This window comes from Pyrgilauda ruficollis, unplaced genomic scaffold (genome assembly GCF_017590135.1).
Source record: "Pyrgilauda ruficollis isolate IOZ18807 unplaced genomic scaffold, ASM1759013v1 scaffold16, whole genome shotgun sequence".
Lineage (NCBI taxonomy): Eukaryota > Metazoa > Chordata > Aves > Passeriformes > Passeridae > Pyrgilauda > Pyrgilauda ruficollis.
In genome coordinates, this window is record NW_024514764.1 from 972,055 (window position 1) to 990,929 (window position 18,875).

At 44.5% G+C, this 18,875-nt stretch overlaps 1 protein-coding gene across 3 annotated transcripts in view; it reads left to right on the forward strand.

Moving 5' to 3' along the window:
- TOM1L2 (target of myb1 like 2 membrane trafficking protein) overlaps positions 1 to 18,875 on the forward strand; it is a 56,943-nt gene that overhangs the window by 23,693 nt on the left and 14,375 nt on the right. For 2 of the 3 annotated variants that reach the window (XM_041462359.1, XM_041462360.1), the window contains exons 5-12: positions 2,170 to 2,304; positions 3,233 to 3,391; positions 4,041 to 4,157; positions 6,778 to 6,911; positions 9,455 to 9,503; positions 10,321 to 10,444; positions 11,234 to 11,351; positions 13,602 to 13,677. In XM_041462359.1, coding sequence (XP_041318293.1) covers positions 2,170 to 2,304; positions 3,233 to 3,391; positions 4,041 to 4,157; positions 6,778 to 6,911; positions 9,455 to 9,503; positions 10,321 to 10,444; positions 11,234 to 11,351; positions 13,602 to 13,677 — 912 coding nt within the window. Of the gene's footprint in view, positions 1 to 2,169; positions 2,305 to 3,232; positions 3,392 to 4,040; positions 4,158 to 6,777; positions 6,912 to 9,454; positions 9,504 to 10,320; positions 10,445 to 11,233; positions 11,352 to 13,601; positions 13,678 to 16,746; positions 16,836 to 18,875 lie in introns of all 3 variants that reach the window. The other variant, XM_041462361.1, reaches the window with a different exon arrangement.

The following is an 18,875-nucleotide window of genomic DNA, read 5'->3' on the forward strand; positions in this document are numbered from 1 at the left end:
CCTGTCACCCAGTGTCCAAACACTAGGATGATCCCAAATTTAGGGGCTGGATTTACAATGGTATTTAAGTGACCTGTTTGGGCACACTGGGATCCAAGTGGGATTTATCCTGAAGTACCTATATTTGATAGCCTGACCCAAAGTTTTAGAAGCTCTGAATTCAATATCCCCTCTGTCCTACACATGTTTGGACAATGGGCAGGTCTCCTAAGCTCTAGTGTAGCTCCTTATCCATAAAGCAGAACTAATATTGCAGCTGCCCAGTTGGGTTGTAAGCTGTCTAGGACAGGGATTGTCTTACAGTGTGTGTGGACAGCACTTAGAACAATAGTGCCTGTCCTGCTTGTGACCTCTGAGACACACTAATGTAGATAATGCTCCCAGCTCAGGTGAAGAAGAATACAAATGCAAGTGTCTCCTTTCTCCAGGGAAGAGAATTGCAGAAGAGAGAATATTTTTAAAAGGTGGAGTGCAGATGAAATGAGATCATTTTGCAAAATCCACAGGAAGCCAGTGAAAGAGGGGATGCATTAGTGCATCCTCCTGGACAAGCAAGCTTCACTAAAAACTGGGGACAGAATGCAGCATATTTTTGCCTCTAAGTTTCTTTTGAGTGATGATTATTAAATAGAACATCCCTTGCCTAACACTTTTCCCTTTTACTTGCAAATAGAGTTGGAGTGGTGAACACCATTATGTAGAAGCGTCATTCAGATGGCTTCTGATGTAAATTGAAAAGGCAGTGAAATGGTAAAGGTGGATTTACTTGTGCAGTGAAAACCTCCTTCAGAATTGGGGATGTTTTGGAAGGTCAGTTCCAAGGAAACAATCCTGTGTGCTGCCAGAGCTGTTTTCTCTGGCTCAAGCAGGACTGTCTGGACTTGCACTGCATCAGAAGAGTTGTTGCAGTTAATTTCCTCTTAACAAAGCTGAGAAGCAAACCCAGGATTGTCTGCTTGCACCTGATAATGGATTGTCTCCTGGGCACAGATGGTAGGAAATGCTCTTTCTTAGAACTGAACAGGATAGGAATGCAAGTTAAAAATTAATATTATTTCTTATCTTACTTTGCTATCTTGGATTTCTGTCCTCTCAAATATAAAAAGTGGTTCAAAGAGCTTTTAAAGTAAAAATAGTCAAAGAACTAGTGTAAAAGTGATGACTAAATGAATTAAATTCTGAGCCCACATGCGTCTCGCAGTATCTCTGGATCCAGCACACTGATACCCTGCTCCACACATGTGGGGGTTTGTGGAATGCTTCATTTTTTAATTGAGTCATAATATTTCATTTTTTCCTTCCTCCATCTTTTTAATATTTGGTTCATTTCCAGCACAAGTGAAAGGGGTTGAGGCTTTTAGCATACTGTGCTCCCAGCAGCTTCGTGAGTGCAGGAGGCTGGCTAGCCAAGAGAAGCACTTAGTACTTCCACTGAAGGAAGAGCTCAAATGTGAATTGAAGTCTTTTTAGACACCAGAGAATTCATGCAGGAGAGATATTATGAATGTTCTGGCTGTGGGAATTTCTCTCTTTTAAATTCATCCTTTGTGCCACACTGGGGTGTCTCGAGTGTTGGATATGCTGTCAGAGCCCAGGCATCGTTAGTTCTGCTGCTCAGGGGACTGTCTCTTTCACAGGACAAGAACCTCAGAAAGGACCTTTTTTTTAATTTAAGTCTGGTCCAAATAAAACACTGAAGACAACTTAATGGCTGTGTTTTTCCTTTGGCGACAAATGAGGATGTTTCACAAAGTGAATGGAGATTATTTAAGATGATTGTACAGCTTTGTGAATTTAGGTTAGATCTGTTGAATCTTTCACACAGACCTTTTCTGGCGGGTCATTTGCTGTACAATATGCCAGAAAAGATTGGCATCAATCACTGCTGAGGAGAGGAGATGGGAAGAGACTTTCATGTATGTTCACGGATTTTGATGATGTCAGGAGCTACTCACAGCTGCTCTGCACTGGGTTCCTCTCTGTTTTATATCTGAATAAAATGTATGGGTGACTCTCTTAATATTTGCAGGATCGTTTAGACCAGCTCTGATGATTCCAGCTTTCCTTTGAAGCTGAAATCTATGAAAGCTGTTACAGTCAGTATCTGAGGTCAGGGTGGGGCTGGTGCTTCATTTGGAAAGTTTATGGATAATCCCTCGTGTTTTCCAGGCTTGGGCTGATGCCTTCCGAAGCAGCCCCGATTTAACTGGAGTAGTGCATATTTATGAAGAACTCAAGAGGAAAGGCATCGAGTTCCCCATGGCAGATCTTGATGCTCTGTCTCCAATACACACACCACAGAGGGTAAGCTGCAGCCTTGCAATTCTGGGGGTGTTTTCCCAGGATGTCTAAATAGGTGGATAACTACTCGTTTTTCCCCTCCCATTTCTCTGAATTTGGCTCATTTTCTCACTCCTGGAAGGACATTTTAATAGTGAAAGGGCATGTAAGAGAGGCATAGTACAGACTGATAAGCTATCTCCTCCCTTGAGTCAATCATCAATCTGAGAAGTTGTAAATTGTTACATTTAATCTTGTACCATAAAACCACCAAACAAATGCAACTAATTTGTTCAAAGAGAGCCCAGCAGGATTTATGATTAAGATTTACTTTTGCTCAAAAGTGTGGCTGCTTCTGTTGGTGATAACCCTGAGCCAAGGTCTGCCTGTCTGTTAGGGGTGTATAGAGTCTGAATCTCTCTGATCCCGCAGTAATGTGAGAACTTTACACCTCTAGAAAGTTAGGTCTGGAAAGTCGACAGAACTGCTGCTTGGAAGTAACTTAATGATCACAGGTGCTCTGATTATTCACTCTGAAAACTGAAGTTAATGAATCTTTGAAGCGGCAAATGCAAGTGATCAAGGACTAAGAGATTACAATTCTTGTGTCAAGGTTAATTAAATTCAGTATCTACGTATCACATCATTTTTTGGAAGCCTGCAACTTAATTCCTAGTTAAAAATAATTTATAATTATTTCTCTTTGGCTCTTGTTTTTATTTTGCTTCTCACTTTTCTTGTAAAATTAAATGGACTTAAATGTTTGTGGGTTGGGTCAAAAGAGATAGGCATGGAAGATTTTTGGAGCTGCCAGTCTTTTCTAGTAGCTGCACTGACCTTTCCCACAAGGTGCAATTATGTTCTATATTTGAGCCTGTTTGGCCTGAGGTTGCTGACAAAGCAAGTGCTGTCCCAGCTCATCTTTTGAACTCCTGTCTTTCTGATGTGGCAGAGTGTTCCTGAAGTTGATCCTGCAGCAAATATGCACAATTCCCAGTCTCAGCAAAGGATGAGCAGCAGTTCTTACTCTTCGTCCTCTCCAACGGCCTATTCTGCTCCTCAGGCCCCAGCCTTGAATGTCACTGGTCCCATCACTGCTAATTCTGAACAGGTATTGGCATGTTGATTCTTTCGAGTGAGACTCTTTCAGCAAATCAAATTAGAAATTAATTTGCAGAGGAACTTTCATTTTAAGTCTTTGGACTTTGTCTCCTAGGTCTGGCTCTACTTAGAAATCTTTCTTCCTGTTATACTGTAAAATCTGGGCTTTGGATGTGTCTCTGTGGCCTGGTAATGGCAGCACAATCTGCTGGTCCAGCCCTCTCAGCAGTATTTCAGCAGTTATTCCCATTATCCCCTCTCCTTTCAAGGCACAGAATGCAAATGCCCTAATACAGGATTTTCTTTTCTCCCTGCAAAATGATAACTTCGGAGCCAAAGATTCTACTTAAAATATGTGCATCTTTCCCCACACTGGAATGAGGCACCACAGCCAAGGTCTGGTTTTAGGTGCTGTTTGCAATTGCTTCCCTTCCACACAGAGACACACATCTGGGTTTGTGATGATAATTCTTCTCTTTTTATTTTCTTATTCTCCTAGGTAAACTTTTTATCTCTTTTGGTTTTTTCCTGCTAGAATGTCTGGAGCCTGAGATATCAAGTCAGACAGAACCAGAGCTATCTCAAAGTCAGTTCTTGAAAATGAACTGCCTCAACTAAAAGATTATGGAGTGTTTTTCTGTTTTGTTACCCCAATTTAGATTGCCCGGCTGCGCAGTGAGCTGGATATTGTTCGTGGGAATACAAAGGTGATGTCTGAAATGCTGACAGAAATGGTACCTGGACAAGAGGATTCTTCAGACCTTGAGTTGCTCCAGGTACGTTTCCTAGAAAATATGATTCTGATCCTTTCTGTGCTTGTGTTTTTCTGGGGAGTGTGTTTTGTTGTAGCTAACTTCACAGCCCATGCTTGGATTCATAATGGATCTGGGCTGTGCCTGACCCTGGCAAGTGCCACCACTTGATTTTCTTCATTTGTTAAAGCTTCCAGTGATAAGGATTTCCTGACTTCCCTTGAAACTTGTCCTAGTGCTTTCCTCCTTGTGTAGCTACAAATTTTTCCCTGTGTTGAATATCAGGTCTCCTTTACCACTAAGCAGCTTAGAATTGCCACAGGTTCTGTAAGCCCTGAGCATTCCTGCTTCTTTTACACTCCTCATCACCACTTGTACAGTGTCAAAACATTCCCAGTCATCATGCAGGAAAAAGCACTCCATATTTCCATCTGGACAAAAGAATGCTAAGGGTCTGTGGATCCTCTGCCACTTGAAATCTTATCTATGAACTAATTGTCTTTCCAGAAGATGTCTTTTCCTGAAGGTGTGGTGTCTTAAGGCAGGTGCTCAGGTGAAGTTGTGTGGTGTCCAGAGAGCTAGACCATGTAGTCAGGAGGGATTTCTTTGCTGGAAAATCTCAATCCAGTGCAGCACTGTGCATCTCAAGAGGGAAAACAGTATAAATTGAGCTCATGCCTCAGGCTTGACACCTATTTCCCAAGGCTAGTGGTCATGGGGTGGCCTTTTGGCTGAGGAAAGTCACAGAGTCCCATAGATGAGGAGCATGATCTGACATTCCAGCTGCTGCCCTTAACGTGGGATTTGCCTTTCCACAGCTTCAGAAATAGCCTTCTGTTTTGATCCTCCAGCAGGGAGGATGGGCTCCCACAGCAATCCGTTCGGAGGAAGGCAGGGAATTGCTCTGTGATACATCAGAGTTTGAAATCCATCCAAAAACTGGTCTCTCCCATGCAGTGGCATTGTGTGTTTGTCTCAGAGCCATCATGGCAGCTGATGAGAGGCTCTGCAATAAAGAGCCTTTCAGTCACTGCCCATTTGGGTCGAGCTGCTCAAAACAAAAGCAGCTTCCAGGAAACCATGACAGGCCGAAATCGAACAGTTTGCTTACACTGAGAAACAACCACCAGCATCTTGACAGCGTAACCTTAGAGCACAGCTTTAAGGTGAAAGAACTTGATCATAAAATGGAGTGACAGCAAGGATTCTTTACTCCAGCTGGTTCCCTTCTGTGACTGATGCAGCCTAAATCTGAATCACAGAGCTGGGGAGAACCCGTTTTTGATCACAAAGGATGGTTAGCCTTTTGAGAGCTGTGAGCTGGGTGCTGCATGCAAGGGCTCCTTGCTTTGAGGTTTATATAGCCCTCCTCCTTAAATAATTCCTGACATTTTCTCCAACAATCAAATGTAAACAGCCTGTGAGAGAGCCAGCTCTGAGCAGAATAGATAGGTACTGTCAGCCCTCTCAGAAAGGCAGCAAACAAACCTCTGAAATGTCACAATCTGCTTCGAAAGTGATGGGATCAAAACTGACATTGGAGAACACATTCCTCAAGCTGTTAAGGCAGCTGGATTGCACTAGGTGAAATTTATCCAGAGCTTAGGATGTCAGACCATGTAAGGAAAACAAACACATTTTTGCTTTCATCCTGAAGGTTGTGTACCAACAAGTCATGCTTGTTTAGTGCTGAATTTTTGCTGTGAAGTGGAGCTGGGAGGAGTGGAAGATGACAGAGGGACATGCTTTAGCTGGAATGTGTCAGTGCTTATTGAAGTAAAACCATTGGCCTGATCAGAGGCACCCTGCCATACGTCATGTTTCTTCTTGCAGTTCTCCTCAGCAGACCAGTTTGACCTTTGGTCTTGAGGCCTTTCAGGACTACAGAATTCTGCTAAGCATTTGGTGATGGAAGAGATGTCCTGGAAGCATGAGAACTCCTGGTCTAGGCAAACTGAAATCTAGATTTCTTGATGGGAGGCTTTTAAAATAAATGCCCTCCCTCTGCATTCCTTAAAATGTTCTTCTGAAACTCCCCATTGCCTTTGTGCAGTCTCTTGTTTGTGCACTTGCTCAGTGGAAGGGAACATTTCTGTGTGTCTCAGTGCTGGAGGGTGTGTGGAACTCACCTTTTCATGCTCCTGCTCCTTGGTTTGTCTTTGCTCTCATGTTCTCTGAAGCTGGTAAGTTCTCATCCTAGCACACACTTAGTATTTGTGGTAATCCTGATGAGCCTTTTTTCCCCCACATGTTCCACCTTCCACATCATTTAGTTTTTAAGGATGATACTGCCAGAAAGAGCAGATTGAATTTTCCTTGAAAGCTCTCTTCTGGGAAGGTGTTGTATTAACATGTTTTATTCTTAAAACAGATGACTAAAATACAGATATTTATTTTCTGAAGCTCTCAGAGTTAAAGAAGAATCAGGAAGTTGAATTGTGAATAGGCTCTCAAGGTTTTATGCCATCATCTCTTGAAGGGCGTTTGATTAGATGTGCTTTTGGGTGACATTTAATCATGCAAAGATAAACTTGTCTTAGTGTTTCTCAGCTGGGGGATATGTTTGGCTGTGAACAGAGCTCAGCTAAATCTACTTATTGCTTGTTGCTTATCAGCCTGTGTGTGCACAATGCATTCCTCCTAGGAACTGAACCGAACCTGCAGAGCCATGCAGCAGAGAATCGTGGAGCTTATCTCACGGGTGTCCAATGAAGAAGTCACAGAGGAGCTGCTGCACGTGAATGATGACTTAAATAACGTCTTCCTCCGATATGAAAGGTGGGGCATCTCTCCCAGCAACCATTTACATTCATTCAGTGTTTTCACATAAGAAAAAAATAGGTCAGTTGGTGAAATTGGGCCTTCTGGGCCAAGGGTCTAACATGACACAGAGAACCAGACCACAGGAACCATTTACAGTGTGGTTTAATGGCCTTTTATGGTAACATTCCTGTTTCAGTTGATTCTTTTAATACTATGATTATATATTTTTTTGTACTATGCATTGAATTTTTGTAGGGCATATCCATAAAATGCAAGGCAGCCTTGTGAAAACGCTCGAGTCTGCGAATCCCTGTTGTGCAGGGTTGTTCAGGTGTAGGGACTTGGGACCAAAAATAGCACAGCCACAGTCACTAGTTCCCCTGCTAGCCAGGCTCTGCACAAATCTCTGTGCTGCTTCCTGGCTTAAGGAGGCTCCCATGAGCTGTCTCTGCCCTCTGATCTCTGAGCTCTCCAGTCCCAGTGCTGGTGCAAGGGGAGCTGCCTGAGGTGGGCGGGAGCATTGTGCATGCAAAGGGTTTGTTTTTAAGTAACACTTAAAATCTTGAAAAACAAAAAAAGCCTGTCTTGTGCAGAGCTAATGTTTCGAAGAGCTGGTCTGCAGGAATCATCCCCAGGGACAGGACTTGGGGCACAGGACTTTCGACATGTCAGACAAAGGCGCTGTCAGGCACATCTGCTGCAGGAGGTGACACGTGATGCCACAGTCTTGGGAAAGTTTAATCTTCCCCTTAATGACAGGCCTGGGGAGCGAGGCACCAAAGAGTACCCTTTGTTCCTTGCTCTTAGCACAGGGCTTTGTTTCTCAAGCCTTTAAAAATAAATTAGACTCTAGATCTGTGAATTTGTGCTGTCACGGCAAAGGCTGCAAAGACGACTTGGTGCCCTCGATTTTGCCTTTGATTTCGTCGTTCAGAGGAGATGGGGCAAACTTTGAAACAAACGCTGGCTTTTTGTGTGAAATGGTGTGTGTTTCATGCACAAGCAGGATTCTACGAGTGGCAGAGTGTAACTATCACTGAGGTTTAGTCTGGTCACCCTTAATATTTTTTCTATTTCCCCCCATCTGCGACTTTGCTGACTGTGGCTGATGTGTTTGTAGTCATTATTCATGAAAGGGGAGCTGAGTGATGTTAGCAAGCCATTTGTGGTAGAATAGCTGCACTGGTCTGAGCATTCAATAAATTCCAGTTCCTCCTCTGCTATTCCAAAAGCTCCACATCCATCATGCTGATTTCTAGCACAGGGACCAAGCTCCATCATGACTCAAGCAGGAGCTCTGGCCTTTGCTGTGAAGCCTTGGGATGTAAATGAACAGAAGCCTTTTGGTGAGAAATGAGGTGGGAGGTGTCTTAGGTTTCCAGCAAAGGGAGTTGGATTTCCAGTAATAGCAAACACCCACAGTTTCCTAAAATTGAAATTTGGGCCTGAATTTGGTTTTGCTGCCTTTTAAGTCTGCGTTTTCCTCTGTTACATTAAGAAAACATTTTCGTTTGCTTGACATTCCCTGTTGTATTTTGTCCATCTGGGAGAAAACCCATAGAATTATATGAATATCATGGGCTTTTTGTGGAAAGAGAAACTACTTCTAAAACTATTTTAAAAAATTCAAGCCTCCAAGAAGTCATGGTGCTTTTCCATGGTAAGAAAGGAGATCAGACTGGCCTCAGGCAGGCCATAGGAGGAGGTAGTTCCCCTGCTGTTTTGAGTTCATAGAATCACAGAATGGTTTAGGTTGGAAGGGACCTCAAAACTCATCTAATTCCACCCCCTGCCATGGGTGAGGACACCTTCCACTAGATCAGGTTGCTCAAAGCTCCATCCAGCCAGGCCTTGAAAACTTTTATGAAAGCTGGGTTTAGGGTTGTGGCCCCAGATGCATGGAGTAAAGAAGAGATCAGAGCTTGACTAACCCGACTTCTTCTCCTTAAAAGTATGAAGGTTTTATCCAAAATCATTACTTTTCCTTGTTGGAAAGTACCAACCTATTTGAGCACAAGCTGTGACCATCTTTGAGTCGACTCAGGATGTTTTAAGCAGTGAATCTGCTGCCCATTGTCCCTTGTGCCACGTGTGCCTGGCTTGGGCTGTGCCACACACATATGGCTCCTCATTTACATTATTGCAGCAAGAGGGAGCTGGTAAGTGGGAGTGAGACGAGCTGCAGTGCTTGGCTTGTGGAGCTGTGAGCATCAATCTTGCTGCAGTTCCTCCTGTCCCTTGGCTCACACAGCAGTCTGTCACAAAGCACTTAATGATTAAACCCCCCCCCTGAACAAAAGACAAATCCTGCAGTGTTTTTCAAGCATGTTTGTGCTGCAAGATCAGATTAGTCAACTTAAAATCCACCTTTGCCAAGACTGCAACTTCTCAGCAATCTTCCCTTTGTCCTGGCTTGGAGTTAAAGCTTTCAGGCTTCCCTTTGGAGCCAGAGAAAACTAAGTTCAGTGACATGCATGTCATGGCTTCGTTATAAACTCATGTTTATTATTTATTGGTGGCTTTGATAATCCATGTTGTTTTTTTTTTTTCCTGAATAGATTTGAACGATACAGATCAGGACGCTCAACACAGAACGCCAGCAATGGAGTAAGTACCTCACTCCTTTGATTCTCTCCTACCAGCTGCAGTACTATCAGTAGTATCACACCTTCCACCTGCCCAGCCCCGTGTCCTGCCTGTACTGGCTAATGGTGGATGCCAGGAAAAGTAAGAATGTGGCAAATCCCAAGGGACAACTTTAAGCTCAGGAAGTCACTTCACAGTAGAACATCTCTGTGTTTACAATCCTTGATGGATTTTCATTCCTCTATTAACTTTTTGATTGCTTTTGAGTCTGTGTGGACTTTAGGAGTTCACAATGTCCTTAAGCAATAAGTTCCACAGTTTCACTATACATTTTTACATATTTATTTTGCATTTATATATAACAAATATTTTGTTTACATTTGATCAAGTCACTTAATGATTTTTGTTTGCTTCACCTAATTTTTCTTCACTGTGTCTTACAATACCACTGTTCAGGTTAATTTTCTTCTTGCCATTCGTAATGTTAAGAACCACTCTCATCTCCTATTTAAGCTGAAGAGTTCTAATTATTCTTTAAATGAAAACTCTTTTGTAGTTGTTTTATAGTGTTCAAGGTCTAAGTTCATGATGAATCTGTATTTCTATTATGTTTTTTCTTCTGCATTCGTAACTATTTCCTCTGTTTACTGTGCTTTACCACTTCTGCAGTGTGAGGCAAACTTCAGCGAAGACTCTCTATTGACACTTTAGTCACAGCAAAGAAGTTTTGTTTCTGAAAACAGTTTATACCTAATGTGGAAAACGGTGATGTTTAATGTTGTACTGCAAGAAGAAGTTTCTGGCATGTGTAACTTCTGTGTTTCTTTGGTCCTGACAGGTACTGAATGAGGTGACAGAAGATAATTTAATAGATTTGGGTCCTGGCTCTCCAGCTGTGGTGAGCCCAATGGTTGGGAACTCAGCACCTCCATCTTCACTTTCTTCACAGCTTGCAGGGCTTGGTGAGTGCCTGATCCAGACCATGCTCTCCTCTACCTATTAATATTGCCATGTGGCCTCCAAAAGATTTGGGTATTCGGCTTAGAGGAGGATTAGAAGGCATTCCCACTCTCCTGCACTGTGGCAGTCTGCAATTGAGAACCAGCCTGTCACAAGGGAGGAATTTATTAATCAGAGGGAAGACTGATGGAGAGGGTGCAGTTTGTTGTTCATGGAAGAACTTGTACTACTATTTCTATTTCTGCTTAGTTATAGTTCTCTGTGACATCAGCCTGGTGATTCCCCTTCTACAAATAATATTTGTAACCTTTGGGTGAAGGGTTTTATGAAAGTCGTAGGTGGTTTTCATTAAATCAAAGCAAAGATTGTGTGATTGGATCACTGGATTTGACTGAAGGTTCTCCACCTCTTTCAGCACTGCACCAATACCTTATCCCTTTCTTTGAAAGTGTTGGTTTCACAGTCAGTAATTGAGAAAAAGCATTGTGGAGAAAACTACTGTCCATGCCCAAAATTTTGGACTGTGTTAGTGACCACTAAATGTCTCAGGATATTGGCAGCAGGTTCACACCAATTCCCAAATGCTGTCTTCTTGGTGAGGAGCATTTATGGATTGTTGCTTCCAGGATGAATTAGATCATCTCTACATTTTTCTTTTAAGAACACATGATTAGCATCCTCCAGCCTTTCCTGAACAAAACTGTCCTCAGTGCTGCAGCTGTTAATGATGGTGGTGTTTGCTTATGGTTTGTTATTTCACTGGTTCACGATTTTTTCTCCTCTGGTTGCAGACTTGGGCACAAACAGTGTCAGTGGCACACTCAGCTCCCTCCAGCACAGTAATCCTCGTGATGACTTTGACATGTTTGCACAGACAAGAGGCAGCTCCTTGGCTGAGCAGCGAAAGAAGTAAGTTGGAGTTTGTCTTCAGCACTGAGTCATGGCACTGCTGTTTTCTAAGGGCATAAATCTGAAGCTTCTTGACTTCAGACTGAAAAAATAGTTTTGGCGTATGTTTTTGTGCTTTTAATCCAATCCCTGTCCTTTTGGTTGTTATTAATATGAACAAGTGGAGAAGTTCCTGCTGCTGGACAGAGCAGACTGGCTGGGTACTGTCTTAGTTAATGAGCTCACTGGAAACTTGTAAGAGTGCTTGCCTGTACTTCTGCCTTCTCCTAAAGGCTTGTCATCCCATCCAGCCATGTTTGAGATACAGGAGCAGAAGGGTCCTTCACCTGAAGGTCATGGATGCGCTTTGGTGGCTGAATTACTGTCATCAAAGGCTTGGAAACAGAATTACCATCCAGTTAACTCTCCTTTTGGCCCCATTCAGACTCTCACAGGCTGTCAAGGCAGTGTAGCTTGCCTGGCTTCATGCTACCCCTGATTTGTTTATATGCATAGGGCTTGCATCTCTAGAGCTGCAAATCTGGCACTTTCAAGGGCATTTAACAGGTCAAATTATTTTAATGTAAAATAAATCTATGCACTTATTAAGAAATCCTTTGATCCCTGTCAAGTGTTATTCAATAAAAGACACACTCAGGTATTTTTCTTTCATATATTATTTCTTGCCTCCTGGCTTCAGACATTAGAGGAAGCAGTCAGAACATCATCAATATCTTGTCTCAAGCTAAAAAATGCTGTTAAACAGTTTATCAAAAATTTAGCAAACTTGAGCCTGCAAATTTATTGGGCTCTATTATTTGCAGTTATCAATATAGCTATTGGTACTGCCTCAGCTGTGGTGTCAGTGCTGAGAAGAAATGCTTTAATGTATGAGGGATAAGCCACCACTGGAGATTTTGGGCTGGGAGCCTTAATGTACAGTTAGAAAGGAGATGCATTGCAGGAGAGATCTAATCGAGGTCCCTCTGTCTCTTGTGCTAAATGAAGCACAAAACTACTCTTCCCACACCGTACCTAATGGAACAAGGAGCACGGATCATCCATGATTTCACAAGGGAGGATTGCTCTGTCTTCCTTGGATTGTGCACTGTATAAACAGAGCAGCAGGGAGGAGGAAAGGCACGAGTGTGACTTGCTGTGGTGTGTAGGTGACAGCTCTGGGTGTGAGAGCTCTGGGTGCTGTGCTCACAGCTTGGGAGAAGCCAGCAGGAGGAAGAGAGAAGGCTCCCCCTGCTCAGGCAGCCCCTCCCAGGAGCTGATTTATGGGCACATGCTTGTGTCTGCTGCAGCTCATGGTTCACCACTGCTCTGTGAGATGCTGCTGCTGCCTCTGTCACCTGACTGCTACACGTCCCTTTTGCATTGCCATTTAAGAAGCTTTTAACAGCTCTGTAAATAGTGCATTTCTTTGTCTGCTTCACTGCAGTTGCATAATTCCATCTCTCTTTGAGTCTCACTCTGCCTCCCCCCCATGCACACAGCAAGGTCAGGCTTCCAGATGTCATCTCCAAATCTTTGTTAAACATAATGTGCAATCAGGCCTCTTTTCACAGTCCCCCACTTGCTCTTGGACATTCTTAGGGTGCCTCATGACCTGGTTGCCTGCCTTTCATAATGCTGATCTTACTCTCTTTGCTTCAAGGTGCTTTCCAAAACTGATGGGTGGCCTTTGTACAGAGCAAGCTCCTCTTCTTGGGGTACACACAGTACCCTCCAAGTCTTGTTAAGAAAAAGAATGTGCTTTCTGGTTCCCAGGGAGGAAATCAGGGTATCCAGGGTATTGTTCTCCTGTGAGGAAAGGCTGGGAGAATTGGGATTGTTCAGCCTGGAAAAGAGAAGGGATTGGGGTGACCTAATTCCAATACCTGAAGGGAGCCTACAAGAAAGATGAAGAGAGACTATTTACAAGAGTCTGGAGTGACAGGACAAAGGGGAATGGCTTCAAACTGAGAGAGTTTAAAGGGGTAGAATGAATATTAGGATGAAATTCTTCCTTGTGAGGGTGGTGAAGCACTGGCACAGGCTGCCCAGAGAATCTCTGGCTGCCCCATCCCTAGAAGTGTTCAAGGCCAGATTGGACAGAGCTTGGAGCAACCTGGGACAGTGGAAGGTGTCCCTGCCCATGCAGGGGGCTGGAATGAGAGATCTTTTAGCATCCCTTCCATCCCAGGCCTTCCTATGATTCCATGATTGCTTATGGATGACTGCTGGAGTTTCTTTCTAGTTCTGTGGTTTGTTCTTTTCTTCCAGTGTGACGTACGAGGACCCACAGGCTGTCAAAGGACTGGCATCTGCCCTGGATGTTCGGAAACAGAACACAGGAGGGGTAGGTCACAGCTCTGTGTTTTGTTATCCACCTGGAATCCAAGCTGGAGGTGCCTGCTTTGGCTGAGCTTCTCATTCTGTATTCCTGCAATGTGCTAGTAATGGCTATTTTGAAATTGATATCTGGGAGCAAGTACTTGCTCAGTAATGATCTCTAAAGAGATGCTGCACTCCAGTCTGAAAGACTTCAGAATCATAGTGGGTAAATTCTCCTGTGTCCTTGCAGCTTGTCTGGGGACTCCAGCTCTTTGCCTGGAATCACTGCTGAGAAGAATTAAATGGGGAATATCCTGTGAACACTGATGTGCATTGACTTGGTTTGGTTTTGCTCATGAAAGTCTTAATCTACTAGACTTTGCTTCAAGTGCATGGATACACAAGCGAGTTACAGGGAGAGAAATTATGCAGACTTTTAATGCTTCACATTCCTTGCCATAACTGCCCTCACTTGCAGCCTGTTCTGTCTGCCCAGGGCAGGCTCTTGCTCTCTTGTGTGGGCAGAAGAGCCCCATGTGCTGTCACCTTGCAGCAGCTGACACTCAAAACACGGGTGAGAGAGCTTGGGCAGCTTTGTCTGCATTCCTCGGTGAAGGCAGAAGTGAAGGAGCTTTCAGATCATCCTCAACCCCTTTCTACCACCCTGCTTTTAAAAACTCTGCTGCTCTTTTGTACGCAGCTGTGTGTGAGTTTTTAGAGGACAGAGCAAGTTCAGAGCCTTTTCCAGTCCAATTTTGGGCTGTGATGACCACTAGGGAGCACGGCAGAGCCAGCATAGCATGGGAGAGCCAATGCAGTGTGCACATGCCTCTCACTGGGGAAAATTGCCTCCCCATGCCTTGGCTGATCCCACCCTGGTTCTTTCATGAAGTGGGAGTGCTCTGGGCAGCTGGCATGCCTGGCAGCTTGTGCTCCAAGCCAGGGAGAATTTGTGTTGGGAGCCAGCTGGGGTCAGATCACAGCTGCCTGCCTGCCCAGGCCACCATTCAGTGGGAGCAGGCCCTCAGCTCTCACAGAGCATCCCCCACCCCACAAACCTACCTGCTTCTTCCTGTCCCTGTCCTCCTGCAGGAAGGGCAATTTATAACCCAGGTCAGCCCCATGAGCAGCTGGAGCTCAGCCCCACAAAAACACATGACAGCAGTACTGAGGGAAAAGGGGAAGCATGAGGAGGCGGGGGCAGAAATATTCCTTCACAGGAATTCCTGAATCCAGTGTGACATCCCAAGCCCCAGTATCACTGAGCTGTTATTGACAGGACCTGGGGAAGGATTTGAGATCCTGCTCTTTGTTCCTGGCTAACCAAATGTAAGGGGCTTGCATTTAGCTGGTCAAGGGGGCTGTATTCCCCCAGTGGCCTCAGGGTCATGTATTTTTTATTAACACTTTTGTTCCCAGCCAGTTCTGCTTTAGGCACCAGCACAACATGTCATTCATACCAGCAGAGCTGCTGCACTGCCCCAAGTGTTGTCAGTTCAAAGGGCTGTGGCTAAGCTCATCTGAGGGTCAAAGTTTTTAGGGGTAAATGCCTTATGGGTTGTGGAACTTGGGGCTATGAGATGTTGAGACTTTCAGCCTCTTTTCAAAGGTCCTGGAGACTGTAACATGTAATCAGAAGAGCTTGTTTTGAAATGCAGTTGCTCTGTAATTGGTAAACACTTTTTCTCAACTGTTGTGAGGCTTGTGGGTGTCTCTTCTTAAAGGAAATAGAAATTAAACTCTCCTAAAGTTACCAGCCCCAGCATGTGCAGCAAAAAACTGGCAGTGCTCAGTAAACGAAAAGACAGGCTTTAATTTGGGCAGAGCTAATTTAAGAACAGCTCTGGGGAGGAGCCAAAAGCTTTGCAACACATTCTTCACACACGCGTCTCGTTCCAGCACGGTTGTCCAGTGGCAGAATTCAGCACATCCGACGTTTCTAATGCAGTCATTCTCAGAATGGTCTGCAGAGATGAGGCTGATCACGTGGCATTAGCTGTCTTTTAATGTGATTTAGCAGCTGGAAACAAGATGAGCTAAAAATACACTGTTTTCTTAATATTGCTTTTCCATGTTGGGAATTGCTTTTGTTGCCACTGAGTTGTTGCATGATCACAACCAGGAGGAGAGGTGTCCAAGAAACAATTCTCTGGTGTTACACAGAGAACAGATGAAACTGGAACGATTTCCCTTTAATTTTTTTTCCCCTCATAAAATGAGACATAAAAGATTGCAGCTGATTCTCCATTACCTGTGTTAATGGGGACAGGGAGGTGTCCCCTGTGTGCAGGTGTCTGGGTGGGTGTACATAACACACCAGTGGCTCTCTGCTGAGCTCACCCAGTTCTGGGCTGGAGCCACTGCACTCTGCTGAGCCCAAGCAAGCCCCTCCAGAGCTGGAGATGACTCTGCATCCCCTGGCTCAGGGAGGAGGTGCTGAAGGACACAGAACCATCTGAGAGTGTTGGTGGTGCTGTGCCATGCAGTCTGCAGCCTGCTCAGGGGAGCTGGATGCATCAGCAGTCCTTTAACCTCTGCGCTTTTCAAGAGGGGCAGTTTGAAAGGCTGCCAGGACACTGCAGCAAACTGCCCTGACTTCCCTCCACTCAACACCATTGCAGAGCTGCTGTGCTGTCTGTGTGGGGCACAGTCTGTCTGCTGAGGTCAAGGACATGAGCAGGGTGTGCTGCAGCCCACGGCTTCATAAACAAGGGGGACTCCACAGACTGTGACACGAGAGTTTCCAGTGCAGTCTCTGCCTGCAGTAGCTTGTACAGCCTCACTTTTCCTTCTTCTAAGAAGATGACAAACATCAGCCTCACTACTAGCCAGTGATCGGTTTATTTTATTATTGTTATTTTTGTTTTTAAGGACATCATGGAGAGAGTGCTAAAACACTGTGAACTGTCTATAGAAAGTGCAGAATTCTGGGTGAGGTGTGTCCTCTTATGAACAGAGCTGACAGGCAGAGGGGGACACAGCTGCTGCCAGAAGCTACTGTAGGCAACTCTGTGTATGTGTGTGTCTGTGTATGTGAAGTTTTTAACTGTTTTATTACTTTATCATGGGTTGTTGCTGTGGTTTCTCTCTTTATGGACCTTCCTGTTCTCAACACAGAGGAGAGGTAAAGGTGGGAACTCAGACATGGAGCCCATAGACAAGTGGCTAATTACACAAGGAATGGTGAGGACTTCACCAGTGAAGCAATTCCTACTGCCCACCCCAGTTCCTGACCTAGAATAACCATCCTCCATTCACCTCTTGTCCTGCCCTATTGAACCGCTTGAAATCAGACAGTACAAGGAGTTTATTTCCCACCTGCATCATTACCTGGGGCAAAGGGAAAGATTTGCACCAATTTCTGGTTTATACAGCACCAAGACCTGTAAATAACTGAATCATGTGTAGGATCCCACGTCACCTTCAGAAGAGGCCTGGGGATCCAGTTGGTTCCTTCTACTGTCTTGATTTGTTTATGCAGTATCCACTTTTCGAGGGATAAACACAAGTCTCATGGACCTTATTCACAAAGAGGACACTTGCTATCTGTCTGTAAAGCAGGCTTTTCTGGTAATGCTTAGCTTCATGGTCTGGAATAAACATAGGGAAGTTGTAGGATCATATGTAGTTGAATTGAGTAAAGTAGGGATCATTCTTTATGCAAGGAAGGGAATGGGGAACTGCTGCCCAGATTGACATCTTCAGCCCCACTGGCATTAGGAATCAGACTCCAAAAGGTACAATAGTGTTTCTGGCTTTCAGGATTTAATTCCTGTGTCTGGTGATGCCAGTGCCTTGATAAAATCAGGCTTCTGAAGATCACTGAACCTGTGCACATTCTGACCTTGTTTGAAGTTGTCCTTCATCAATGTGCTTGCAGAGAGAAGTTCAAAGCTTGCTTTAGGTGCAGAAGCCAGAGGAAAGGAAAAATACCCTCAGCTATGCCTTAAAGCCAAGTTCTAAGACCTTTTTTTTTGGACTATGTAATCCATCATTTTAAGTGTTTGAGATTAGTACCAATAATGTGACCTAACTGTAGAAAATTCTCCTGAGACAGTCCTGGCTGCAGCTGAGTTCAGAGAGGTGCAGGGAGAATTCCCTTTGCTCTGGGGTGTGCTGGCAGTGCAGCATGTGGGGTTGGGCACCAGGAACAGGAATGTCTCACTCCAGGGAGAGTCCTGAATATCCCAGACTAAGCTGCCCAGTGCTTAAAAAAGAGAAACATCCCAGAAAGCTTAAAGTTTAGAAAATCCAAAGTGTGCAGTATCTACCCTGTGAAACACTTGCATTCATTCTTCTGGATTTAGGGCTGTTAGGCAGATTATTTCTCAGGGCCAGCTTGGAAATTTGGCAGAATTTTGCACGGCTGGTGCACACACAGTGATGGGACAGGTGCTGTATCTGCCTGCCCAGAAGCAGCTCCATGCCTGCTCACACACAGTGGGAAAAGCCCACTGTGGGTACCTGTCCCTGGGAGCCAGAGTGTCCTTTTGGTGCTGTCAGACACCCACAGCTCACAAGGTGAGGGTGAAAAGCTGTAAAATGAGCAGCAGTATCAGCTTTGCCTCTGATGCTCTTGGCTGTGGCTCACAGAGGCTCTCGCTGTTCGGTGGCTCTGTTGCAGCCAGGGATGTGCTGTGCCACTGTTAGATGTTCATCCATAATGAATAATCCAGTGATTGAGTTAGTTCTTCTTCTTTGCCTTTCCACTGTTTACAAGAGCGGGGAAGCATGAAATCAGCACCCCTGCTGTTCACACCACTCACACCACTGCTTTATTAAAAAAGCAAACAGCATATTCCTTCATTGGCTTGTGGTTATTCAGTCTGGAAAAAGGATACTGCAGCATTCATGGAGATCTATGGATTTGGGGAGGGAAGGGGGCCTGGCTGTCCAACCAGTCACTGCTCTTACAAACCTGTCACCTTGTTTGTATGCTAAATATGAGAGAGAAATACCTAAAATAAAACTAAACTAATCATTAACTCCGTTTCTCTCTTAACTGGCTGTAGTTCTTAACAGTATTTATTAATATGACCTGTAGCATTTACAGTGCCAGTGGATAACTAGAATCCCAGGTATGAACCTGATGTGCCCACTCTGTGGGGTACTTTTTGTACTTTGGTGAGGAGGAAAGGAGTGAGTTGACACTGCTGTTCCCTGAGCCTGCACAACACTGAGACCCCTCAAAAGGAATTCTGCACCTGCCGGAGTGGTTCTCAC